This window comes from Marmota flaviventris, chromosome 4, assembly GCF_047511675.1.
Source record: "Marmota flaviventris isolate mMarFla1 chromosome 4, mMarFla1.hap1, whole genome shotgun sequence".
In the NCBI taxonomy this organism is placed as follows: Eukaryota; Metazoa; Chordata; class Mammalia; order Rodentia; family Sciuridae; genus Marmota; species Marmota flaviventris.
Window position 1 is genome coordinate 47,273,552 of NC_092501.1, and position 27,759 is coordinate 47,301,310.

The 27,759-nt window shown below is 43.9% G+C and overlaps 1 protein-coding gene across 4 annotated transcripts in view; it reads left to right on the top strand.

Annotated features, from left to right (window-relative positions):
* The window catches only part of Kcnma1 (potassium calcium-activated channel subfamily M alpha 1), a 706,297-nt gene that overhangs the window by 483,653 nt on the left and 194,885 nt on the right, over positions 1-27,759 (top strand). For all 4 annotated transcript variants that reach the window (XM_027931402.3, XM_027931380.3, XM_027931382.3 and 1 more), the window contains exons 7-12: positions 1,814-1,889; positions 3,979-4,149; positions 5,756-5,847; positions 21,407-21,517; positions 22,921-23,026; positions 24,765-24,847. In XM_027931402.3, coding sequence (XP_027787203.3) covers positions 1,814-1,889; positions 3,979-4,149; positions 5,756-5,847; positions 21,407-21,517; positions 22,921-23,026; positions 24,765-24,847 — 639 coding nt within the window. The remainder of the gene's footprint in view (positions 1-1,813; positions 1,890-3,978; positions 4,150-5,755; positions 5,848-21,406; positions 21,518-22,920; positions 23,027-24,764; positions 24,848-27,759) is intronic.

A 27,759-nucleotide genomic window follows, 5' to 3' on the forward strand; every position in this document is an offset into this window, starting at 1 on the left:
GAGGGTCTACTGGAGCTTCAGGCTTATATTCTTTACCCCCAAATCTGAAATGGAGAAAGACTCTCTCCCACTCAGTTCCTGGTAAATGTCTCTGATAGGACCTGTATAGACAGATGGGAAGACACTCTGGCTGAGTGAGAGCACCAGCATAGCTATGATACACAGACTGTGAAGACAGCTTCAAAAGTCCACAAGGAGGTGAGGTAGGAGAGTCTGGGACTTCACAGGGTGTTGACAACAGAAGGGCAGAGTTGGGCATCACTTGTCAGTCCATGTCAATGGAAAGCCTTGAGACAGGAATTGGCCTGCTGAGAGCAGCACCCAAGGAGCTGTCCCCTATTGGGGTGAGCTTAGTGGAAGGGTACAGAGGAAGAGACCAGTTCACTCAGGACATATTCATGGTCAGTATACTGGGCACCAGGAACCCATTGTCCCTGGGATCCAGACAGACAAGTCTCCTTTTCTCATGGAGCTTAAAATTTAGTGAGTTCCAGTTGATCCATTCAAGGAACACCGGTGGATGCAAAAACTGTTAGTCATCAGGTGGTTGGGAGATAGGCTGTTCATATGGTCTCAGTCTCACCCCAAGGTGGTGTATTGAGCACAAAGGGAAGTGGTAACCTTCAGGGGAGCCATCTCCCCTCCCCACTTCATCCTGAGTGGACCTAGGTCATCATCAAATTGGGATTTCCTGATGTGAGGCCATTCCAGCAGAAATTCTTAACAGAAATATTTAAATACCATCTAATCATGGAGAAACAGGTAAATCTGGAATGTAGAGCATTTTGTAAGACAGCCTGGTTTACACAAAATTAAATGTCACTAAAAAACAATTTTCAAAGGACAGGGGAGTGCTACTTGTAGATTAAAAGAGTCTAAAGAAGGGATTGGCAAAGTATCACTCATGGGTTCGTCCAGCCTAATACCTGTTCTTGTAATTAAGGTTTTATTGGAACACAGACACACCCATTATGTTACATATTGTCTACAGCTACTTTTGAATTACAGCTGCAGAACTGAGTAGTTTCAACCTAGATTCTGAGGCCTGCAATGCCTAAAATATTAACTATCTGTCCCTATACAGAAAAGTTTCCTGACCCCTGGATTAAAGCCATACAATAGGCATCTGCAGAGTATGAGCCTCAATGAGTTCCTGGATTAGGGTGGGGGAGATGAGAACATCAATAAACAATTCCAGGACCACTGTGGAGACATTTAAATAGGGACAGCATGTGAGATTATGTCACCGAATTGATGTTAATTCTTTGAAGTGTGACAATGGTATTGTGATTACATTGCATAATGTCTTGGTTCTTATGGGGTGAGTGCTCAGACATTTAAAGGTCATGTTGTGTTTTGATGTCTACAACTTGTGTGTAAATGGTTTAGTCATATATATATAATGAAAGAAGAAAAGGAAAAGAGAAAACAAGAGAAAAAGAACATGTGGAGATAAAACAGATGTGCCAAATGTTAATATTAGATCAGTTTAGGTGAAAGGCATATGGGTATTTATTACACACTTGGCATTTCCCTGAGTTTTTGAAGAGTTTTCAAAACAAAAGTTAATTTTTAAAAAGCGAAATTCCAGGGGGTTCATTCAGGGACCCTTCTGAGTAGTCCAGGTGTTATCTTCCCTACAGGCCCTGTTGTGACCCTCACGCCTACCCCTGTGTGTGCCACCTGCCAGGAATGAATTCCCTTCCAGTAGAGACAGCCTGCTCCGCACATAGGGGGCGCTGTCTTGCTGGCAGGCGCCTCCAGCTGGGTCTTCCCTCTAACCTGGGCTCTTTGCTTGTTGTCTCTTGCACAGTAATTCCATCAAGCTGGTGAATCTGCTCTCCATATTTATCAGCACGTGGTTGACTGCAGCCGGCTTCATCCATTTGGTAAGTGTCCTTGAAGGCCCTTCAGCTCTGGCTGGCCCGGAATAAGCCCCTCGTAGAGTCATTTTATTACCTGGAATTTTCTTTCGCTGAAGGGAAACTTCAGCTCAGTTATAGACAGAAAAGGAGGAAGCAACCGCACAATTGACTGGGTTTCCAACCTGTTTACCCTAAACTAGTTACAAATGGTGAGTGATGTTCACACTATTAACCTGCATTTTCAGCCCACCAATACTGCAGCGGGGACTTTCCTAGATTTTCATTCTCTCTGCAATAACCCCAGAAGGCCACAAGATGGCAGTGCTTCCACAACAAACGCCCAGAAAAGGTCTGGGGACGAGGTTGGAAGTTTGACCCACATCTCTTTGTAAACAACAAATTCATATCCCTCAATTTCTCTCCACTTTCCCCTTACAAAAGGCTGCCTTTTGATTCTTTTGCTTGATTACTTGTCAAGTTATTTTGTACCTCAAAAATGTTAATTCTTTTATATTAATGGCTCTTTGAAAACCTCCTATTATTAAGTCAAGCTCTTCTCACCTTCCCAAGACAAGCCACCACCACCCCCTTTTTTAGAGAGCATGGCTATTGTTGGAAGCACATTTCAGACAAACATGAAGGAGCCTTATCAAACTGTGAAACGTTGACTAGAAGCCACCTGCCTTCCAGGAGCCTCATTTGCTCATTTGCCCAAGGAATCTGAGGATGAATCTGGTTATCCACCACTTGGGACCTGTAATTACCAGGCAAAGGGAGCTGGGATGGAAGTGGGGGCAGCTGGCAGTCACCAGATCTCAGGAGGCTCACCAGCCGTCTGTGGTGATGGGATCCTTGGCCAGTCTCACCCTTCATTACTCTAATTCTTGTTGTAACCAAGTGCCAAAATCACAGATGTGGAAGAAGGAGTTGTCTTTAAGAAGTCAGTGACTCCTTGTTACTATTACGTGTTACATGCAATGCTTTCTGGTTTACCAGGACAACATCATGAAAATGGCATGTAGAGGAGAATTTTTGATGTATGGAGGAAGCTAGGTCTTGGGAACATTTTGCAGAGGTGGAACTGGAGGCCTTGCTGGGGGAGGGGAGTGCTGCTTATCTCAATGCCTGGTTCTTAGTAATGCAGAGTTGGTATCTGAGTAGAAATGGCCTCATCCTTGCTCCCTCCCTCCTGGGAGTACCTAAAGTACCTCTCTAGGCCACCTCACAGCCTTGTTGGCCCATCAGATATGATAGGAGGACTGGAGAGTGCCTTGTCAAGTCTAAAGCAATCCTGCTTCACGTGTTCAGTGAAGTATCGCCCTCTGCTGGTCTCCCCCAACAACTGCCGTGATTTGTGAGGAGATCAGAAACCCTATGGTCCACAAAGCTGAAAGTACTTACTCTCTGGCCCTTGACAGAAAGAGTTTGCAGGCCCTTGGTCAAAAGAGTTGTGCAAATGCAAATTGTTGCCATGAATTCAGTCTTGGTGCTCCTCAGGAAGTTCCTGCAGCCTTAAGGGCAGAACCACTGTTGACATTTTACAAAGGAGGCAGGATCAGACTCCAGAGATGCTATTTGGGGTCCCAGCAGAAGATCTGAAGGAGTGGGATCCACAGGGCATATCCTTGGCCATAGCAATGAAATGAGGCGTCCTCTGTGGAGGGTCTACTATGTCTGCAGGGAAGCAAGAGCCAGGTCCTTGGAGGCTTAGCAAGGAAAGGTCAGGAACAGGCTCTCTGGCTCTTCCCTTGAAAAGAGCACTGTATGACAGGGCCAGAGGCAATGCCCCATTTCAGTTGGCTTCAAACCTTTAACAATGAGAAGAAAAATGGACTGAGGATGTTTTTGCCTATTTCTGTTTCTGTTTCTCTCTGCCCTCGTCAGACAGGAGGGATCTTCCATTGCTTCGCCTAGTCTTCTCTGCTATCTGCTCAGGGTTCTGAGTCCTCACATACACAGTTCAGCCCAGGGAAGCAAACATCTTTGTTGAGGGCAGTGAGCTTCAGCCAGCAGCCTGCCAGAGCTTTGGGCTTCCTGGTTCATTGTATATACTGTGTGTGTGTGTGTGTGTATGTGATGTTTTTATTTTTTCTCCCTTTTCCCTTTACTTCAGGTGGAGAATTCAGGGGACCCATGGGAAAATTTCCAAAACAACCAGGCTCTTACATACTGGGAATGTGTCTACTTACTCATGGTCACAATGTCCACTGTTGGTTATGGGGATGTTTATGCAAAAACCACGCTTGGGCGCCTCTTCATGGTCTTCTTCATCCTCGGGGGACTGGTAAAAACTCTTTATTATGATGTTGATTTTTATGGTCATTAATATTTTCTATTATCTACTTCCTTAAGGCTTTGTATTTTTATACTGTATTTCTGAGTTAGAACCAAGTGACTGCCTTAGTTATAATCAGAATGGATTTTAGATTTAATCCAAACACCGAGATGACTTCTCTGTAAATTTTTTTGGTATGTTTTGCTTGGTCCACAGACCCAGGCACATTGCCTTGCCAGGGATAGCCATTTAGCCAGGAGCAAACCTAAATCTAATTGTCTTAAGAAAGGGATGCTGTTAATAAGTGAGTGCACCTGTCTTTAGGAATAGAATTCAACAGCTGATAGTCTGCAAGGACAGTTGCTGTCACCCGACCCTGATAGATGCTGTGGATACTCTGTAGAGAGTTTGCGGTTTCAGGAGCTCCAATTCCCCCTTTATGTTCCTTCCTGAACTTCCAACAAACACTGTGGCTGGTGCCTACCCTAAAAAGAAGGGAACTCACATCAGAGAAGGGAGAGTGCTTGGTCTTGTCATGGGCACATTATCAGTAATTAGAGCACAGTTTTGTCAATAACCTGCTTTGTCTTGCAGCAACACCTGGTATGGTTTTCCTCCCATTCATAAATCAGGAAGTCTTACTGTATGATCTCCCGTTCTGAAGTAAAGCACCTCCTAGCACTCTGATACACACTAATGATTGCTGCAATTTGTCTTCCAAAGTGGATTTAATTTAATGATTTAAGTTTTAACTTTTGCTAGATATGAGGTGAGTGATTCAAATCTTATTTCACATGCAGCTTTCATGTATGTACACTGCACACACATGTATATAAGTGATGCATACACACATCTCTGTATGCATAGAGCATACACATTTTAAAAAATGTATGCCAATGTGTGTGTGTGTGTCTGTACATCAGCATGGCATTTCTGCAGTCTCTCCAAGGTCCCATAGATAAGGACACCCTTTATCCAGCCACAGGGTTATGTTTGTTGGACAAAACATGGCAGATTTGTGTTTCTCCTTGCTATCCTTTCCTCTCATGTGATTCCCTAAATTTACCTTTTTTTGCCTTTTTTAGTGACTTTGTTTTGAATGACAGAATTTATTCTTTTTAAACCTTTTGGTGTTTCTTGTCTTTAATCACTCTTCAGGGCACTGATTCTCCTTTGAATTTTAATTAAAAAAAGGAAGGGTCTTGCAAGAACGCCGCCTGCGCGTCTGTGCGTGTGCGCATGTGCGTGGGAGTGAGTTCAGTTCCAGCTTCGAACCCCCGTTTACCTACTTTTTTTTTTCAGGAAGAGGAGCTAGCTGTCAGCTTGTCTGTTCCTGTCTCCTTTGTATTTTTCTTGACTGGGATGTCTTTTTTGCTCCCTCCCCCTTGCCCCAGTTGTGCAGGTTGGCTTGTGTTTGTTGAGTCCTGTGTGTTTTCAGGATCTTGTCCTTTTTTGTCCTTTTATTTTTTGTTATGACCCAACAACATGTGAGTAGACTTTCTCAGGCCAAACCCTTTTGTGTTTTCAGATCTCAGTACCCCCCTTTCTGAAGAGGTCACCCCCTTTCTCGGGCCTGTCTTTTTAGTCTCTCTTCTGTCTCCCCTCTTCTCCTCAGGCCATGTTTGCCAGCTACGTCCCTGAAATCATAGAGTTAATAGGAAACCGCAAGAAATACGGGGGCTCCTATAGCGCGGTTAGTGGAAGAAAGTAAGTACGCCAAGAGGTTTTGCTGCTCCGCGGCGGTAGAATCCTCTCTGCATGCCATTTTTTGTTTTGGCTCTTGTTCTTTGTTTCATGCATGTAGGCAATGTTTGCCCGCTACGTGCCCGAAATTGCTGCTCTCATCCTGAATCGGAATAAATTCGGCGGGACTTTTAACAAACATGGAGGCAGAAAGTAAGTCAGTGACATCAGAGAAGATGTGGTTGAGTGACTTTCCAGAGTCCCTGGGGCGGTGACCTTGAATCCTGCCCCTCCCCAACCAACCTGGTGCTTCTGTGAGGGAAAGCCCGCAAGGTGCAGGGCTTTCATGAAAGGGAACCATATATACCAGGGTCTTATTTTCTGTTCTGAGTCCAAGCTCATGTATTTGTCACAAGAACTGGCTATGTAATTTAATTCTGGTTCCTGCCCCTTTGGCAATGCCATCTTATTATTATTATTATTATTTTTTGTTAATGCAGCTATAATGTGGGATGAAACTCTAGCAGGGATGCAAGATACAGGTTATCTTGCCTACTGCAAAGGCCCTATGGCCACCAGGAAACCAGTTCTCCTCTGCAGGCAGGAAGACCCCATCTCATCCTCAAAGATCTTACTACTCAGTTGAGACTCCTTGTGGATATGACATTATATTTATGGTGTCAGGGCACTACTGGATACTCCTGATGACTCTTAGGAACTATCGCAGTTTGTGCTTGGGTCATTTACCAATATTCATGTCAATGTACAGGTCCAATATCCACCAGAAGTTTTACTCTACATTAGTGACAGGACTTCATTTTCTTGGTTTTCTACCAGAGCATCTTCTTAGAGAAGACTGTTGAGGGGAGATTCAACTCGCAGCAGCCATTCTTCCTTTATTTTTTTTTTAAGATTTTTGGGTGGCACTTAGCTTTGTTTATAATTTATGTATGTGACCTACATGGAGTAAAATGTGCATATCTTTAATGCGCTGCTTGAGGAATTTGGGCCTCAGTACACACCAGTCGCTGCTCCAGCATCTAGATCAAGATACCAAAAATTATCAGGGCTCATGGCCATTTCCATTCAGGGAGGTTCTTAGCACGGAACTGTTTTGTGTGTGTATTTTTGTTTTTCTTCTCTATTTTTCAATTATTAGCTTATTTTGACCTTTTAAGAAAAATAAAGTCCGGCCAGAAGCATCTATTTTTCCCCTCCATGGTTGCGTCCTCCCATCTTGACAGTCAGCCATGCAGGATGGAGCAGACCCCTCTCTCTGGTCGGTGATTCCAACACATCCTGAGCTCAGGTGTCCAGTACTCCGTTCAGAAAATGAGGAGGTGGACAAAAAAGGGGCTCATTTTCTTGAAGTACCCACAGGACACCAGTTTCCTTTCAAAGGCACAAAGGACAGTGGGCTAAAGGAGGCCAGTTGGCGACTTCTCCGTGGAGGCAGACATCCCGCCATCTTCCTTCTAATGGGTCCCTCCTCCCCCTATTATCTTAACAGCCCTGGACGAGGTTAGAACCAAGCTGTTCTGATTTCTGGGCCATCAGTTGGATCCAAAAGGCCAAATAAGTCCAGAGATTCCCCTTGGCCATTTATCCCATGCCAAGAGGAAAGCAGCCTCTCGATTCTGTTTGCCTTTAAGACGTGGACCCCGTGGCATTAAAGCAGAAGGCACTGTGAGGACCTGGGGCCCTTTTTATGGCCTCCCCCTCCCACTGTCTCTGCCAGCATTTCCTTATCACTGCCCCTGAAGACGCCAATAAAATCAATTGCTCTGAAGCTTAGGTGTAGAAAATATTTCTTGACTCTGACTCCAGGTGGAAGTTTTATTTATTTATTTTTTCCAAAAAACAGTGTACCTGGTCCAAGGCAGGTGGGCTGGTGGCAGCTTTTGTTGCTGGGTGGCCCAGAAGAGGCCCTGAGACCTGTGCTTGCTCACCAGCCTGTGGTCTGATCTGGTCAGCTTTTTTGCCTTGACGTTTCCCCCCAGACCACCACCTGCTGATGACCTTAGGTCACAGACTTCCTGCAGTTTGGTTCTGGCTCTGTAATCTTTTATCACCCCTTTTAGCTTGGTTTCTCTCTCTCTCTCTCTCTCTCTCTCTCTCTCTCTCTCTCTCTCTCTCCCCCCCCTCCTATTATAAAAATGCACTTTGCTTTTAATGTCCTCTTTGGGTCTCCAGTGTCTCCCAGCCCTGTGGACTGAGAGTCCACCTTGTCATTGACACCGGGGCTGTTCACTTTACTTTGCGCAGTGTTTCCTGGTTCAAAAGCTAATTACTAAGTAGTTTAAAGAAGCCCTTTGGTCACTTAGATCTTTCATCAGAAAGTATAAGCTTGGGAAAGGAACGGTAATAAAGGGCCATTAGCACCCTTTGTTTGATGTTGTTTTTCCAGTCAGTAGAACAAGATTGATGAAATGTTATGTTTGGCCAAAATTTGAGTTTTCATTTGGAATTCAGTGTTGAGAGAATGGGCTGTCAGAATCAATAAGTTTTCTTTCGCTTGGGATATGGGCATGTGGTAGTAATTAGCAATGTAAGGTCTTTAGTTGAGCAACCAAGCATGGATTCTGGCAGCAAACATAATGAGAAACTACAGTTGTTCTATTTCTAACGTCAAAAAGTTTCCAGATAAAATTGAATGCATTTGCAAAAGGAAAGCAGCTAAACTTTGTTGAAAGATAGAGTTCAGGCTCTTAAAATAGCATGCGGCTCACTGAGGTTTTGCGAATGCAAAAGTATATATGCTCTATCCATGGACACACTTGCATGTACCCTGCTTGCCAGGACTGAATCAAATGAATGCCCAGAGTCATTCAAACATATATGTAGTTTAACTGTGCATATTTCCTTCAGAAATTACCTCTCTAACAATACATTAACTTGTCAGAGAACTCTAGGTAACTGGTGATCCAAAACTACAGAGATGCAAAACTTTGTAATTCCAAGATTATTTAAAGTAAGAAATAAAAAAAATCCCCCCCAAAATACAGGCAGAGAAGCATGGGGCTTTGTTTATATAACACCCACTTTCAGGATTTTGGAGAGTAAGAAGATTTCATTGGTACTTCCTTTCCAACTTAATCAGTGTGTTTGATAAAGCGTGACTTTTCATGCAACAACCCTAAAGCATCCTTGCCATCCGTGTGGGATCAAGGGCCTCCAACATTTTCATCACCTCCCACAGGACCTCTGTGTCTAGCTGTAGATGTGGTTGCACATGCACATGTGTGTCAAATGGCATCTAATTTATCTTATGATGATACATTAGTGCTCCTAAGAATGGGGACTTTGACAACCTCAAAGCATTCGATGAGTGTCTAAAGCAAGTGGTTTCTCCAAATTTGGGGTACTGGGGACAGTAAGCCTCTTGGACTGAGACACTAAGTCTTATTAAGAAGAGTAGCCCTCCCAAGGCCTTCTCCTCTTTCCTTTCCAGAGGACAAAGCTGTTCAGAGATGGGTGAGGGGCAGCAAGGTGCCCATGGCCTTGGGTCCCCAGCTTACTCTCTTTCCTCCCCCAGCCCTTTGCAGTTTCCCCCAGAGGTTTCCTCCCTGAGTGTGATTCATTACACTCCTGGTTAGTTTATGAGTACTGACAAGGTCGTGGACTGAGGTCACATGGCCAAGGGCCATGGAAAATAATTGGCCACAGAGAGGAATCCACGTGCTATAACCTGCTGGGTGGAGATGGTCCAGCTGGGGAGCCCTCGGGGCCTGCGTTTACCAGGATGGGGCTTCAGTGCCCCAAAATTGGGGCAGTTCTAAGCCAGGTGTTTGGGACACAGAGAATGGGATGGGTTTGAATGGCTCTACTGATCTTTGTATTCAAACTCTGAGAGGACACACAGAGAGGAATGAGTCATAAAGACAAGGAGCACACAAAGGGGGGCAGGAAAGAGAGTAATTAATGTGGGGAAGGGTCTCCAGGATGAGGTTGCCACACCCCCATCCTGGTTTGAGGAATAGTTTTCACCCGCAAACCCTAATTCAGGAAAACCCTCCCTGATGCTCAGGCTGTGGGTAGGTATATTCAAATCCAGTGCCATTTTATTTAAGATTTCAGATGCAGAGGTGACTATACCTCCTCTCAGGCTCTGATCTCTCTGAGCTGTACACTCCAACCTATCATGAGAGGGCTTGCTGCAGATCCTCGCTGGTCTCCTTGTGGGGTCCTTATTGAACTGTGTTTTTGCTTTTATAAGAAACGAGCTGTTCATCTCACTCAGATCTTTTCTTCCTCTCGAAAACCATGTTCATTCTCCCCCTGCCCGGCTGGCCTGATTCAAGGTGAACTCCCACTCAGTTTTCTGCACCACACTCATATTTTGTGTGCTGTGGTTCTAGATCAAATTTTTAAAGGACTTGGAATCATCAAGGCTCCTCTGAGCCAGGACATGGATTATCTCTTTACAAAGACTCCTTGAGTCTACCCCTGCATGGTCACCCCTGCCTTAGAGTTAGTATGATTCATGCCTCACATTGATCCATGCCACATGTTTATTGAGTATTGGTCCATGCTGGGCATAGGGGTTGGATGGATTTCTGTAAACCTATAAAAATGCCACAGCTCTCTTTCTCTCTCTTGAGCTATTTGGCCACCTAAGTGGTTGGGAAGTTTGACCTCACAGATTATCTCGATTAAACCTCTCCTGCTTCCTGGAGGCAACAGTATTCCTACAGTCCTGTTTCCATCTCTGCTTTCTGAGAAGACATGGCCTCTAGCGCCTGGAAATAGGATTCCACTGATTCATATGGCGCTGACCCAAGCTGATACCGTGGGCTCCCTTCCTTTCCTGTTTACGTGTGTCTCCGGCAACCATCACTCTCACTTCTCTGAGGGCTGCAAAGGGCGGACTGCTCTTGTGAGGGATGTTTCCTATAAGATGTCGTTTACAATTCCTCTATCACAGACATTGCTCTGGTTGAAATGTGACCGAAGCTTTGCATTTTACACAATCTTTGATCCCTTGTCAAGTAAAGCCATTCAGTGCTCCTGGCCCACGTGACTCCCAGGCAATGTCTTTGGATTCCTAGATTTTAAAAGCCATAAATTAGCAAATCATCAACATATCACCAGGAAGGATCATCTGGTAGCGATTCTAGTCAGAAGGAAACACAGGCCCCAATAACTGATCTTCACAGAGATATGAAGAACTGTAGACAGACAGACACAGTAAATAGGAAGACAAATAGATAATTTGAGTTGACAGGCCATCTTGGACTGATTAAGCATTCTGCTTTGATTAGCATTAAACTTTGGGGGAATGAAGGGAAAAAAATGTGATTGCCCTAATACTTTTGGAAAATGACCCTACTCCTGAAACCCGGCACTGAGAGGCAAGAGAGAGGAGACATTTGTCATTGGACACTGAGTCATAATGGGACGTGCCAGGTATCCCTTTCTAGCGGGAGGGGTCTTTGTGGGTGTGGATGTGGCACTTCTTTCTTGGCATCTGCTTCAGATTCTTTAGCCCCTTTCAAACTTGAAACTCTATCAAAAGAGACTTGGATGCATATTAAATCAATTTCCTGATAATACTGATGGAATGAAGTCCTGCCCCCCTCCGTGTTCCCGCTGTCTCTCTTGCCTTCCACATACTTATCAAAATGTTCCAGCTATTGTTCTGAAAACAAGAATAGAAGTGTAGGTGGGAGATGAACTGTGTACCTTTAAAAAAAAATAAGTCATATTCAAACCTAGACTTTTGCTCTCAAGTATTCTTTCTTCCATTAAAAAAAAAAAGAACTCTGATTGTGACTTTTCTAATTATAATCCATGAAGATTCTTTCTGCTCAACCTCATATTTGATTGAGTGATTCCTTGCTAGGAAGATGTAGCCTCTCAGGAACAAATGTAACCATCTGAGACTAAGTTCTGCTATGTCATTCATTCTGTTAAAAGTCTTTCCAGAGCTGTTCAAAGCAGTTCTTCATAGATTTGGGGTCCATCCCATGGCTGCTGTCATTGAATTCTGAAAATAAATCAGGAAACTTTCTAACTGGCCAAGTCTAGTGTCTCTTTTTATTAAAATAGTATAGAGACCAATGCAGCCTGAGAGTCACGGAAATCTGTCTGTTGCCGTCAGGGCTGAGTCTCCAAGTCTGGGGTTGGTGTTGCATGACAGTGCCCTACTCTCACCCCTAGAACTGTAAGGACTGTTCTGAATATGGGTACTGATTGTTAGTGAAAATAAGCTCCATCACCCCCTGCCCCAATACCTTTCAACAGGGAGACGTGCAGGCAGTTCAGAGATAAATGCATGCCCATCTCTGAGAGGTTTTATGGCCTTAGTTGATGGATAGCAACCCCATAGGCATATTGCCAGCTAACATCTAGAACAGATTCAGTAAAACCGCCATTTGAACTCCTACCATGTGCCAGGTACTGTGCCTGTCTCTGTTGTTGAAAGGATGAGCAAGAGAATGTGATGCATTCTCTCTTGGAGCTTATCTGAGACCTTGACCAATCAGAACCACCCAAGGAACCAGTGACAGCTAAACAGAAGCTCAATTATGTAGGAGCACCATCACAGTGAAATGCTCTTTTGGCAGGAATTTTGTTCAATAAAATCACGAAGGTGTGAAATAATCATGAAAGCAGGAAGCCCATTATAGGGAATACTCCTAAAAGTATGTGATAATTCACATGGCTGAATGTGCCCACCGGAGCAGTTTAGGGAAGAGTTAACAGCAGAGTGCCTGTGTGCACTGAAAACCTGTGGCTCTAATGAAGGACCCAGGAGAGGAGGGGTGCAGGGAGATTTGGGAGAGTTGAAGAGCTGCTGGGGCTACCCTGACGATTGCTTCTTTCCATACTCCACAATTATCTTGCTAGGGCGTGCCATGCCCCAGCAAGCCTCCAAGCCTGTGGCTCTTGTGTGTAACAAGTGCTGGAATTCTGCTCATACAGGGGAGAGTACAGATGTTCCTGAACTTTTGATGAGGTTTCATCCTGATAAACCCATTATAAAATGAAAATATTACAGGTCAAAATACATTTAATGTACTTAACCTACTGAACATCATAGCTCAGCCCAACCCACCTTAAATATACTCAGAACACTTACATAAGGCTGCAGTTGGCCAAAATCATCCAACACGAAGCCTTTTTTAGAATGAAATATTCAACATGTCATGCAATTTTTTTTAATGCTATAGTGAAGGGGGACTGCAGAGTGTTTATATGGGTACACTTCTGCATTACTGTCAAGTTGAAAAATTGCAAGTGGACTCATCTTAAGTTGGGGACTCTGTATGTATGTTGGGTCTACTCAGAGTGAATGACAGTTTTTGCTAGCTGAGCCAATCCCTTGGAGATGGCTGGAGAACAAGGGAAGGATGCATCACTATGGGAGGGTCAACCCCAACAGCAGTGTTCTAGAGCCATGATGAGTGACTTTTCAGGGGTGTGGGCAGAGAAGTTGGGGGCTCCCTTTGCAAATTAAAACCCTCTCCACAGATGAAGTGATAAAACCTTCTTTGCTTGGACTCATTCCCCTTTATTCCACCTTCATTCCCTAAGGTTAAGGCTGACCTTTGTCTGCCTTGTCTTCTCATCTCCCAGTCCTTGCTTGTTCAGTTACAGCATCATCAAGTGGCTAATCTGCTTTGATCTGAAAGAAGGAGAGTGCCATTTACTATTCCAGTTTCTCTGAAATAGCAGAATACCAAGACAATTTCAATAGGATTGAAGGAGTCAGGTCAGGGGTAACCTGGCTCATTAAAAAAATGTCCAAGGACCAAACCCAAAGTAATGGCATTAATAAAATGCAGAGGGTTGAGGGTGTGGCGAGTGACCCAAGAAAGAACCAGTGCAATTTGTGAGAGTTCAGTACTGATGGGATTGCTCACTTATGAAGGTTGTCTTGTTCCTCTTCCTGGGAGAAAGAAAGGAAATGAGAAGAAAACAAAATGGTAGTGATGATACTTGCCTACTGGTCATTGTGTAAATTAAATGAGAAACAAAAGCAGAGGTAAACAAATCTATCACTTATGGTTTTTTGATGGTAGGCTATGGAAATTTATTTTTGCCAATTTCAGCACAAAACAAAATTATTTTTTCAAGGGTAGAGTACCTTACAGAATCTGAAGCAAAACTGAAGAGAAAGATCCCAGAAGGTTCAGAAAAGATTCAGAGACGCATCTCTGAGATCCAGGAAGCCAAACCTTGTGGGTAGTCATGACAGGATTTTGCCATTAGGATGATTGGACTCTCACAGCTTCACTCCTTGCAAGATTTAAAAGTACCAATTGGCCTTGCATGGGCATGGAAGGCATGCATGAAATCGCAATAAGACATCCCAACTCTATTTGTAATTAAAAGTGAGAGCCCAATGACAGAGGGGAGGATGTATGCCAGACAAGTAAAACAACCAACATCCCCTACGTAGAGGTTCCCCAGAACTTATTAAGACTTGCACAGAGGCTCTATGTAGTTCATAAGCTAAAAAGATGTGTGATCTTTCCTCACTAATGACCTGACAATTATGTCTATTGGACTGACTATAATTATGTGCATGATCTATTTGTTGGGATCTGATTGTGATCTGGGATGGTGGATGTGCACACGCAGATCCTCTAGTGTGGCTTAGGTCCTGACTGTCTGCATATAATAGAATGGGTTACCTTTGTGCAGAGTGTTTTTGGGATCTCTGCTGGGTCTACCAGTAGTCTTCTCCCTGACCTTGGGCTCTATTTACAGAGGTGCCTTTGTTTCACTGTTGGGGTCTATTTGCTCTGCCTTCTGCCCCCATCTTGGGAAACAAAAAAACAGCCTGCTTCCTCCAGAATAGCTCTGCTGACAGCTGGATAAGATGATTACTTTATTCTCTTCCTCACTAGGAGGGAGAATGCTTTTCCTTCCTTTGTGATTAGCAAAGTACTAGATGTGGCCAAGGGTAGGAAATTATCTTATCACTGAAACTCCTTGTTTTTTTTTTTTTTTTTCTCTTTCTTTCTTTTAACAGGACATGGTTATAGTGAGGGTTAGGGTTACAGACATGATACTCTCAGTTGTTTTCTTTTTCACTTCATGTACAGCTGCCTCACAAACTTGAAGCAGGGGAGTCGATTGGAGATGGTTGAATCAGCCAGTGGTTCTAGCAATTACCAATTGCTCAGTTTCTGCCTAGGGTGTCCAGGCAAAGCTAACTCTGCCAACCAGCCCATTGGACAACAAAGAGGACTTGAAAATCTGAGGGGCCCTGACAAGGACCTGGGGTGGTTTGGCAGGATGAGACTGATGCAGCCTGCTGGTGGCAACCTCCCCCACATGGAAGTCAGCCTCTTGGGGACAGGCTGTCAGTAAAGGAGGAAGTGGGAAGGTAGGAGTTGGGTTAGCCTCTTCCTTTTCTACAGGGGGATATTGATCCTTAAGAACAAAACCAAATAAAACCAAGCTGTAGAATAGTGACTGTGAAGGGCATGACCCAAATCACATGACAGAAGGCCAAGAAAACACTACCAGGTGAGACAGAATGCAGCCCAGCTCAGATAAGAGTCAGAAAGTTGCACACACTGTGAAGTTCAAGTTCAATCTAAGAGGGAGAATAGGCGCCTTTTGTGCTGACCACCATGTGGCGTGGGTTGTTGAGTCTCTAACCATCCAGCTTCTTTTTTGATAAAATGTTCATTCCCTTTGCCAAGCACTGCTTAAAATTCATTCCCCCCCCCACCCCGTGCCAGGGGCTACCACGGGTGGGAGGCACTGGGGAGAGGTGGGATGGTGAGAGCCTGATTACAAGCCTCGGCAGAAAGACAGAAGAGAGCCTAGCATATGTATTTGATATAAATATTATAGTTTTACAGAGACATCTAGATCAATATATGCCACATTTCATCTACCTCTTTGACAAAGTGAGCACAATGTATTCAGAGAAAGCTGTATAGGATTTTCAATTTACTCTGTATGATTTATTGTGACAGGATAGCTATGGGTTTTTTAAGTTCTTTATACTTGTTCCAGTAAAAATGGATATAGTATCTTTAAAAATAAACAGCCCAGAGCTGTGCATTTTACATTGTCTTCTTAGAGCTAGGCTCTGCTCAGGAGAGATCTAAGACCTTCCCACCCTTGCAGAATCTGATGGTTGTCGGATTTGCTTCAGTCCTTGCTCTTTAGCTTTTTGGGGGCCTGGGGATGTGGGGAGAGTAAACAGGGAAATCAATTAGGAAGTGATGTCGGATGTCTAGACAAGATAAAACGATGGCGTGAACTAGGGTGGGGGCAGAGAACTGGAGATCTGAGGGAGGATTCACCAGGGCTGCTGGCTATAGCCCCTCCGACTCTTCATTTTATGGAATTTGGTTCATGGTCACAAAGCCTGGCTGTGCACTCTCCGGGTTCCTGTCCCAGGGTCATTTCCACAACACTGGCTGATTCCTCTCTTTAGAAGACATCAAAAGAGGGGGTCAATCTTGGTTTGATACCTACCTTGCTCCAAATGGCTGGGCCTAAGTTTCCCCATCGAGTAAACAAGGCATATTTTTCAAAGGCATTCTGACATTAAGATACACCTGATAATGTGAGAGGGGACTGATCCGTATCACACTGTCATTGTTCACTTTTTCAAAGCTCGTGGCTCTAAAAACCACTACCTGATGCTTTTTAAAAATCTGTCAATTTCCATTTAAAATTGAACTAAACTCATCCTCACTGGATCTCTGGGTGCCTTATTCATAGGCACATTCCCTTCTGGTAGCTGCCCCTCCTGTCCTATGTGCACCCTAGGAGACCTCTGTGGAACTGAGTGAAACATGGGCATTCCAGCTTTCTGGCCCATCACCAAGGAGGGAGCAGAATGGCTGAGGAGGATGTGAGGGGCTGCATTCCTGATACTTAATAACAGGAGATGCACTGCACCGTATATTTAATGCAGATGTGCCCAGGAAATAGGCAGGTGGTAATTTTCTGGTGATATGTCCAGTCAAATATCCTTTTTCTTACGACATCACATTCAACCACATGATACCATGGCTATTCCCTGACCCACCAGTGTTTCCAACTCCTGACTAACCCAAACCAAGTACTTCCTAACGGATCATTAACTCCTTTCCAGAAAATGCCATCTGCCTCAATTTTGGCATTTATATTCTTCCTTGTGTATCTGAGATGGATCTTTTAAGTCTATCATTAATAATTTATGCTACCTTTTCCCAAGAAATATTTCCTCACAGAACTAAACAAACCTTTAAAAGCAAAAAAAAAAAAAAAAAAATCATCAGATCAAACACAGTTATTATTTTAAGTCTATTGGCCATCTTCAAAAACCGAGTGCTCAGGCCCCATAGAAATCAGTCTTGAAGATTGCCAGAGGGCTGAAAAAGTTTACATCCAGAGCCATAGATGGGAGCAACTTTAGATGACTTCAGATCTTAACTTGTCTAAATATTCCCCATTGTAAATGACTCATATGATTCCTGGAGTGGTGAGAACATCCTAAACTAGACATGATGCACAGTTGTCTCAAATAGATATTTACACTACTTTATAGACCCTTGGTTCACCAAAATGTATTAATGAATTTAAAATTTGGTGTAGACCTGACCAGTAGGATTTATGATTTCGTATAGTTCAAACTTTGCTGTCTTGAACTCTCTGTCCTAACTGACCACATGCAGCCAGAATCTCTAATGATATTGTTTTAAGTGAGGTTCATCTCTGTATCCCCCACCCAATCTCACCAAACATCTCCTCTGAACCATTGAGGGCCCCTGGGACATGCACTCACCATGAATCCAGAAGAACCTCTTATTGGCCCAGTCCTCCCTGTCCTGCAGGAGCTGAAATAGCCACAGCCTTCCCTTACCATCTCCCTCTTAGAATTAGAGTCAGAGACCTGGACTGCATCCTGGGAAAGTCACTTTTACTTTCTGTGGGGTGTCAGGCATGAGACTTAAGGAGACTCAGGTACGGAGAGGTCCTTTGAAAAGCTGCAGATAGTAGGAACACACATTTTTTTGAGGATTAGGTGAGACTGTAAGGGGCACAAAACACTTTATTTCTGCCACACACTGAGGCAAAAGATGTCACTTGACTCCTGCCATTTTAAAATGCCTATAATGTGCAAGCCCTTTGCTAGGCCCTTACCTGCATCGTCTCTTTAAATCAATTCTTGGGCTAACCTCATGAATTATGTGCTAGCTCCAGCTCCTCAAAAGACTCTGTTTTGTGAGTTGTAAAATGCAAAACTGATCCCTTGTCCAAAACAAGTTATTTAGTGCCAGATATCAGAGTCTTAATCTCATTTGGTAAATTTGCTGGTGTCATAGAACCCAACAGAGATCGTTTTGGTTAGGGATCTTTTTGGCCTTCTTCAAATCATGTCATAAGAGTAATCATCACTGCTTCTACAGAGGGCACAACCTGCTCTCAGTCTTACAATATTTTCAATCATATTTTGAATAATCGAGGATACCATAAATTTTGCATCTCTTCTCCCTGTAGTACTATCCTTCCCCAAGCTCCTGCCCCCAGAATTTTCAAATGCGGAAAATATTTCTGGAAAATAAATTTTCCCTGTTCACCATCCATCCTTGTGCTCCTTCAGGGCCTCTGGTGCTTCTGCAGACACAGGCTGGCAGGGGCAGATCCTCCAATGCGGATACTGGGTCACCGAGTTGGTGTCTTCCCATTCATCAATTCCAACTGCATTCAAACATTTTCAATATGCGAGCTCCTTGATAACTTCCACTGTATGGAAAACAAAATGGAGGAAATGATTATTGGCATGAAAGGGGGAGGCCATAAATCTTCAAATCAGATACAGGACAGATTGGAACAATATGGGTTCTTCAAGGTTGCCATGATAATGTACCTAATAACTCTCCCTGGGCAAAAAAAAAAAAAAAGGCAATCTGCTTTCAATCAATCTCACTTTTTTTTCCTGAGCAAAAATACCAATTATGTTGAAGGAAGATTTTTTTTTCCTTTTTGATAAGGACTCTTCTCTACCCCAGAAATCATGCTGTAGCTAAAAGATATATATTTTCAATTGTCTAGAATGGTATTGGACACCTAGCACCAAATGAAAAAAAAGTCAATCTCTTTTTTTCTCCTCTCTCTTGCCAGCATTTGTCTACTTCTTAAGAGAAGTGAAAGCTAATTAAGGGCTTAAGGGATAATATTGATTGCATTGGAATATATTTTATAAGTACCCGGCACATTTTCAAGTAAGAGAACCCTGACTTTTTCTAAGACTGAATAAATCAGCCAGCTGAGCCTTTGATTGGAAGGTGAGGGGGCAGCTCATCTCCTCCTCTGCCACTTCACACACGTCTCTCCTAGGCATGGATCATTTCTGAAGAGGAAGAAGCATTTCTGACAGATGTTCATTCACTTCTTTGTGTACAGGATAGGAAGGATGAATGTCTGGGCATTTCCTCAGACCTATCATTGATTTGAGTCTGGCTTTGAATAATAACCAGACATATGCTTGTATGAAACTTTTAACTTCACAGTGCCTGGTGCAGGAGGCTGATGGGGTGGTGTTAACCTCTCATCTTCCTCACACACTGAACAGGAATAAGGAATTTACCCTGGATGCCGTGCATCCTTGGTAGCAGGGCAGGGATTCCTGTCTGGCTTGCTTTCTCATAGAAATGGCAGCCTCAGCTATGGGGATGGATACCGATAGTCAGATTTATGGTGGCCTTGTACTTAATCTTGGACATCTGCAGGCAGAAAGCGTTAGCATGGCACCAAGAAAACCTATTACCATTTGTGCAGAGGTGAGTAAAGAGGGGAATCCTGTTTCTCAGTCACTTTCTCAGCATACCTAGTAAATTCACAATTGGAAATCTTATTCAGAACATGCACATTCAGGGGTAGCCTGTTTTGTCATAGTCAAGAAACACTGTAAGATATGACATAATAAAAATGTATATAATCTAAGTCTTTATGTTATATCTTCTTATATATGTTATATTTCACAGCCTTATAGTAAGGAGGGGGTCAGGGATGGAATTTGGATGAGTTGTCAAGGGATCTCCCCTAATCTAGCAGGTACCGGCTAGAGGGCAAAGTGATCTTGTTAAGTTGTTTCTTCTGAAGGAGCTCAATGACACTCTTCCCTCCCCCTTGATGGCCACTGCTCACCTGATCGCTAAGTGCACCACCGTAACAATAACAGTCCATAATGGTGATATTATTAACTGTGTCGTGCATATTATTGATTTACTCTTTGTTCTGCATCATTATCCATTCACCAATGAGTTTACTGCATTATTCTCACATACTTAGTCAAGCACCAAATTACCACAAAAGGGCAGGCTCTTGTAATGGCAGCTAATGGAACATCACATAAGCCATCATCGCTGCCTCCCATTATGAGCTGCCTCCAGCCAATGAGCATGCTGCCTTATTGCAATGTGCACAGAGCAATTATGAAGTGCAAAGGACCTGACCATTCTAAATCTTACCCAGGAAATTGCCTCGCTATGTGTTTACCACCTGCCCTCTTCGGAAAGCACAGCTAGAGATCCTGCCCCCGTCACTGTCAGCTTGAGGGGCACAGGGACAGGATGAGTGGACCCCCTTGCAACTGCACATTCAGGCCCTGGCTTTTGGCCTTAGGGCTAACTCTAGCATCAAAGTGCTTATTCTGGCTTGGGCATCGAATGACAAAAACAAGTGGGCATGGGAAAGCCTGGTGCCAAGGTCAGATTGGTCCAGGAGCCCAAGAGATATTGCAGGAACTGTTGTCACTACAGCTCTGGAGAGGGTGTCATCTCTTCAGAAAGAGCCACTATTTCTGGAAACAGAAGTCCAAACCACCCTAGGATAAGGCAAGCATTCCAGCCTCATTCCTTCCTGGCTTTCCCCTATCTTACGGTCAAATTCCTTTGGCTCACTTGGAAGTCCCAAGCACCCCGAGGAGGTGGTCCTCTGGGACAGGCAGCCAGCGGGTGATCAGCGATTCCTTAAGCATCCCATCCCCATTTAGCCCTGAGTAATGCTCACTTACTGTAAAGTGTTACATGCCCCCATTGTCGGAGAAGTTATGGTGGAAAAATGCAAAATTTCCTTTTTACTGCTTATGGCCAGCCGAGCCTATAACGTGTCAAGCCGCACATTAGCCACCCTGATAAAAGTCCGCTTTCTTACACACAAAATCATCGTTTCAGCAAGATTTGTTATCTCATTACCTGATAAGCTCTATGTCATAAACCAAGACTCATACGGTAAATCTCCCAGGAGGACGCTTTGTGGGCAGAAAGGGAGAGATATGAATCTGCAAGGGACTTGATAATGCAGCATTTAAGCGCAAGCATAATGTCACTTATTGTTAAATGCATAAAACCACTTGGCCAAACGGTTAGGCTTTTAATAGGATTTTGTGCGGCATCAGGTGAGAAGCCCATATGCCTTTTCTGTCTCGAAGTCTCTGAGCACCTGCTAGTACTGCTGCTTTGCCACACAGCCCTTGGGGGCCGGGTGCTGGGCTTTACGAGGTGGAGGGAGGAGGTGAACCTTCCCCACAGCTGCTACGCTTGCTCTGCCTTGCCAGGGCGTGGGGGGGAGGGGTCATCGTCCCAGGCCTGGCCTGATCTAACTAGCCTCTCCTGTTCAGGCACATTGTGGTCTGTGGACACATCACTCTGGAAAGTGTTTCCAACTTCCTGAAGGACTTTTTGCACAAGGATCGGGATGATGTCAACGTGGAGATCGTCTTTCTTCACAAGTAAGAGCCTGCTGCTGTCCCCAGACCCTCCAACCACTGTGTGCTCCTCCCTGAGTGCCTGAGGTGGGGATGGGGACAGTTGGTGATCAGGCAGAATTCACTAAGTCATGATGACCCTGCAGGCCTCCTCGCAGAGCACTATAGTCAATGGAGAAGGAAGCAGCAGTCTTGGCCAATGAGAGTAGGGCCTGCCTAGGAGACACTATTCAGTGAGAACCTATTATGTGCCAGCAACTGTGCTAAGTCAACATTTGCCTAACATTTAAATACTAGAGAGTGGGTATTGTTCAGCTCTGCAGAATTAAATGAATAAATAGGCCAATCACTTTTTAAATCATTGTCCTTCAATGGGAAAGGTACCTTTATGGCTCAGCACTCAGAAGTGTGATATGTAGGGTATGTGAATCAAGAATAGTCCTGGGGGTAAATCAAGTCTGTCTGTGGCTGCTCAGAGGTGACACTTTTTTGATCTGGGTTTTGGGGTATTAGAAATCCATGAGGCAGAGAAGCAGAGGAAGGGCTCCAGTGCAGGGTGACTTGGCTAAGTGAAGCGGTGGCTAATCTCTCACTCTGTTAGTTAGGGTTCTCCAGAGATTCAGTAGACAGAGATGGAGATAGAGTTCTCTATATCTACCTATAACTCTATCTACCTATAACTACACACACACGTGTCTGTTTATATAGAGAGAGATTTATGAGATATATTAGCTCCCTTGATTGTGGAGGCTGAGAAGTCCCACACTTTGCCATCTGCAAATGGGAGACCGAGATGGGGGTGTGATTCCACTTGAGTCTGAGGGTCTGAGAACCTGGGAAGCCAATGCTATCAATCATAGTCTGAGGGCAGGAGAAGATGAGATGAGACGTCCCAAGGCAAGCTGCCAGGGAGGAAGCAAAAGGGACAGGTTCCTCCTCCCTCTCCCTTTTTGTTGTACTCAGACCCTCAGTGGACTGGGTGATGCCCACTTACCAAGAAGGGTAATCTACTTTCCCGAGTTCGCTTATTCGAATTCTAACCACATTGAGAAACACCTTCGTGATCACACTGGGCAACTTGCTGTGGTGGCCCAATCAGGTTGACATGAAATTAGCCATTACATTGATTTCACAACCAGTTCTCCACTCATAAAAGAGAGGCCCGATTCATGCCAAACCAAAAGGTCACAGCCTTTGTAAAGGCCAAAAGCCTTGCTATTTTACCTGGGTACTGGATTTGGTTTGCCCTGGGGCTGGGCTTTTACTTTTTTTAAGAGTGATCTTTTTATTTATAAGAAAAGAGGTTCCTTTAAAGGTCAGAGCCTCTCTCCAGGTCTCCCTATGGGCACTTAAGAGAAGGGAGGTATGGAGGCTGAGATCCTGGGTCCATGATAACCAATGGCTGTTTCTTTTCTCTCCCTGTGCAGCATTTCCCCTAACCTGGAGCTTGAAGCTCTATTCAAACGACATTTTACTCAGGTGGAATTTTATCAGGGTTCAGTCCTCAATCCGCATGATCTTGCAAGAGTCAAGGTAAGGAGGAAGAGGTGACTTCTGCTTTGCTCCATCTTAGAGTGCAGGGGAGTCAGACTTCAGTCAGGGGATGTGCCTCCAGGATGGCCAGTGGTCATCTCCTAAACACTGATTGAGATAAGTTAGACTAGACACTACCAACCTTGAAATCACCCTTCCACTGGCCCCAGGACCTCAGCTGCTGGCACATGGTAGGCCACCTATAGGTGCTCCATGCTTGGACTACTCTTAACATGAAACTTATTTTGCTGGTTCCCTCAATATAAAAGAAAGTAGACCAGTCGTTCAGACTCAAGAGTCTTATAGTCAACAAAATAATTCTTAATTCCTACCTTGATTACTTAAATTGGATTCAAGATAGCTCCAACATCTATTGTTTACATAGAAACATTAGGGTAAGGTATAAAGTAAAATTGTATGAAGTCATAAAACATCTTGAACTTCCTTTCCCCCACCATTGCAAGATACAAAACTAAACTTGCAGGTATCTGACATCACTTGATAATGGGAAAATCATTTTTTCTAGAATCTACTATTAGACTTTTCTCATAAAATATACCCCGGAGGGTAGGACAGGAAGGGGACATACCAAAATGGCATCTGCTACTTTATTCATTTAATATTGATTTTGTAAACATGGTCAATATTTGCATGCCAGTGGGTGTACATTAATAATGGGAATCCACTGAAGTCTAAAGGCTAACTGTGGGCGCCACATACTTGTGTAAATTATATAATTGACAATCATGAATAATCCAAAAGGATTTGTGTAAATTCTTTGCATTATTAAAGAAATGTAGAGAAAATTTGTGACATACCATGGAGGAAACCATGCCCTTCCACCAAATGCAGGAATGGTAGTAAGTACAGCATACCAAGTGTGACAGATTGTAGGCCCGAGCCAGCATGAGAATGAGTATGCTAACCTGGGCCAGTTAATTTTAATATTAACCAGACATGACCCAAGTTAAGGCTCATGTGAAATCTTATGAGAACAGAGAAAATAGTTATTGTTCATGGACCTAATTTAAATGCAAGCAATTATTAGCACATCAAACTCAGGGTTCCCTCTAAGGAACAAACCCCTCTTGGCTTATGTTTACATAAGTCAGTAGGTTGTATTTTGAGTTCATCTGTAATGAATCATTTCATATAATAGGTTTGTTGTCTTTTGACTATCTGAATACTAATGAGTACCAAACGATACGGAGTTGTTGTCTAATTGAGGGCTCTGATTTCTTCTTACACATAGATAATGATGATGTGGGATGGGTTATATGAAGGTCTTTGAAGTCTAAATTTCTGAATCCCAAACTACTCTTGTTAACTTGGTCACCCAGAAGAAGGGGGTTAGCCCACCAACCTTGATTTCCAGGCTGGAAAAATTAGGATGATGGCACACACAATTGAGAAAGGAGATGTAGAGGGGATTGAAAGGCTTACTTAATTGTATTTAAAGAAATCTGGAAGTCCTACGTGAAAGTGGCTATGCCAAATGACATGTGTAATTACCAAGGTACATTCTGTACCCACCAACCTCGACAAGATGAAATGTTTGTAATGTAACGAGAACTTGCAACCTACACTTTTGACAAATGCTATAATCTCTCACAATTTTTATTTTCTGCCCTTGCAAAACACCAGTTTCCCTAAGAACTGTCAACAGAGAGAGAGACTGCAGTTGAGCATGGCTATTTATATGTTTGTGTTCTGTGATTTTTTCCTTTTGGTGTCTCAGATAGAGTCAGCAGATGCGTGTCTCATCCTTGCCAACAAGTACTGTGCTGACCCAGATGCAGAAGATGCCTCCAACATCATGAGGTAACTTGGGATGGGTGGGGGATGCTGGGGAAGGCTTTAGGTTTGGCCCTCTGAGGCCCACGTGCAGCCCTTTTGGGTCTGCAGAGGACAGTATCTGTGAGACCGTCCCCCTTTCCCCAATAAGTCATTCCACAGAAGCCTGATGGGGAGCTGAGGCCATGGTGGGGAGGAAAGTAATGGAGCCCAGGGCACCACCAGGAAGCTCAGCCTTAACAGATGGTATCTCTGGGGCTCTCAGATGGTCTTGGGTTTGAGATTTCTTGAGACAAAACTAAAAAGAAAAGATAAATTTAGAAGAGTGCAGGTCTGGATAAACGTACCATATCTCCAAGGGGAAGTGAACCCCAGATGTCTTTACTGGAGACAGATTTGCCCCCCAGGGGACATTTTGCAATGTCTGGAGATGATTTAAGTTGAGGATGGTCTTTCTGGTATCTGGTGGATAGATGCCAGGAATCCTATTAATCCTCCTACAATGCTCAGGCAACCCCTATACAGAGAATTATCCAGTCCAAAATGTCAGTAGCACTGAGGTTGAGAAGCCCGCAAAGCTGGAGCTTTGCTGGCTCATCTATAGCAAGTTTAGCATCACCCCAACAAGGAGGTTATCAACTAAGAACTTGTTTGAACCAGTTGCCCAAAATTTGTGTTCCTCACTGAGAGCTTTTTCAATGAATTTAGTTTTAGTACTAATAGGAAGCTCTGAGATAATGTTCTACAGAGTATTTCTCCTTTCCTCTCCTCTCCTCTCCTTTTCTTTCTTTCTTTTTTCTTTTCTTTTTTTTAAAAAAATTTAACACAGCATCTTCTTGGGGAGATCTTTTGGGACAACTCCTCCCAGTGCCTTTTCTAAACATGAGATAGGCCCATCTAGAGCTCATTCCTGCTCCAGCTCCACCTTGTTCTTCTCTCTTTGCAGAAGAAAATTTGTCCTGTTTTTCTTCTTTCCATAGACTTGCAGTTATATTCCATGGTTATGAAATGACTAAAAAGCCCAGACATTTTGTTCCAGGTAGTTAAAGCCCTTTTGGAATTTGTCTCCTCTCTAGCATAAATTGTAGATGAGTTAAGTTGGGAGGGAATAATCAAGAGAATCTTCTGGAGAGAGGATGAACTCAGAGAAAACACTTCACCGCCCTGTATCCCCAGGAACCCTGGCTTAATTGTGAACAGCCATCCTCTGATCCAGACAAAGGCTTCCCTCTCCCTGCAGCTTGTGTTACTGACCTGGGAATTTACCTGAAGGTGAAGGTTGGGAAGTTGCCTTTGTGTCATTCCAATGCTCACATCTCCTTTGTCTTTGCTTTTAATCAGTGGCCCCAAGTGACATGAGCATTCCCATCAGTGGTGTGGAGGAATTCCTCTGGTGCATGTGGGATGAGCAGGTCCTGCCCACAGCATCTGTTCCCTGTGTCTGGCAGGCAGCATCTGGCGGGATCTTCTCTTCCCACTCACTTTTCTTTGGCAGTGCACTTGATGCAGTCCGTCTAAGGAAGTTCATGCATGAACTCAGGCCAGGCTGCAGAGAGGGTGGAGTAGGGAGAAGCTTCACACACTTTTTCTGTAATTTTAAGTGACAAAAACATCGCCTTAGAAGAGCTGGGCTTTATCATCTTTCAAATTTACAACAATTAAAAAAAAAAACACTTAAGGTTTTGATCCCTCAGAAAAGTCTGGGGCTGGCCCACATTTTTCCCCCGTAAAGATGAATAATTGACATGAAAAGTAGCTTGAGATGGGCATTTCTCTTCATTGCAAAATTCAGTTTAAACCCTGATGGGGATCAAGTTAAAATAAACATAGGTAGGTTCCAGGGTGATTGGCAGGATGCCGAAGTGGTCATCCTCATGGACAAAGGTAGTATCAGAATTGTGACTAATCCATCCAGGGACCAGTACCAGAACCAAGGCCTGGGTAGCAAAAGGAAATGAGAAGCTCAGGGTTAAAAATGGGCTCCGTTTTTCTCTTATTTGTATAATCCTCCTCCCTCCTTAGTTTAATGAGACCAATCTGCCCCTTTTGAAATTAAAATGTCAAAGAGCCATTTGAAATGAGCTAATGCAGAAAACTGGCTGATGCCATGAACTGCCCCGCGAAGGCTGACAGAGGCTCAAAGTCCTTGAGTTATATGCTGGGGCCCGACACAACACTTTTTCAAAAATAAAATGAAATCCTTCAAGTGCAAAAAGCCCAGGGTGGATTTGTGCAAGGAGAGGCTTTCACATGATCCATTCCCTAAATTCACAAGTTACAGCTTTTCAGATAGAGTGACTCACAGGCTGCCTTCTCTCCATCTTTGCACAAAAAGGGCTGAAGCGGAGGGGAGCGCTGCTTGGTGGGAAGTTTGTGGGGGTGGGCATGATGGGGGCACTTGTATTTCTGATTAGGCTTAGAAGGTAGGCCTTTCTGTGTAATTCCATTCTTTAGCCTTCCTTGTCACATAAGGAAATGTACAATGTCACTCCTGACAGGGTCAGTAATGACAAAAACCATAACTTACACGTGGAGAGAGCTTTTAATGATTTCAAAGCATTTTCACATCTGGTCTCCCATTTGCTACTCATACCAAGCCTGTGAAGTAAATAAAGCAGGTACTGTTGCCTCCAGTATCCAGATGAGGAAACAGGAACAGAGAGCCCAGGGATTTCCTGAAGGTCACCCAGTTCATTAGTACAATAGCTGTGACTGGGGGCCAGGTGTTTCCATTCATCTGCGCCCTGCTCCTCCCTTTTCAGCATTGTGATTGACAGGAACAGGAGTGCCAGTGAGGGTTGGGCAGTGGTTAATGCCCAATATAGACTGAGGGAAATGGGAGGGAATTTTTGGCCAGATTGTGACCTCCACCAGGTGCTGGCACTTATCTCTGACCAGTGTTCAAGTCATCATTGAGACTCTATTAGCTTTGGAAGGCT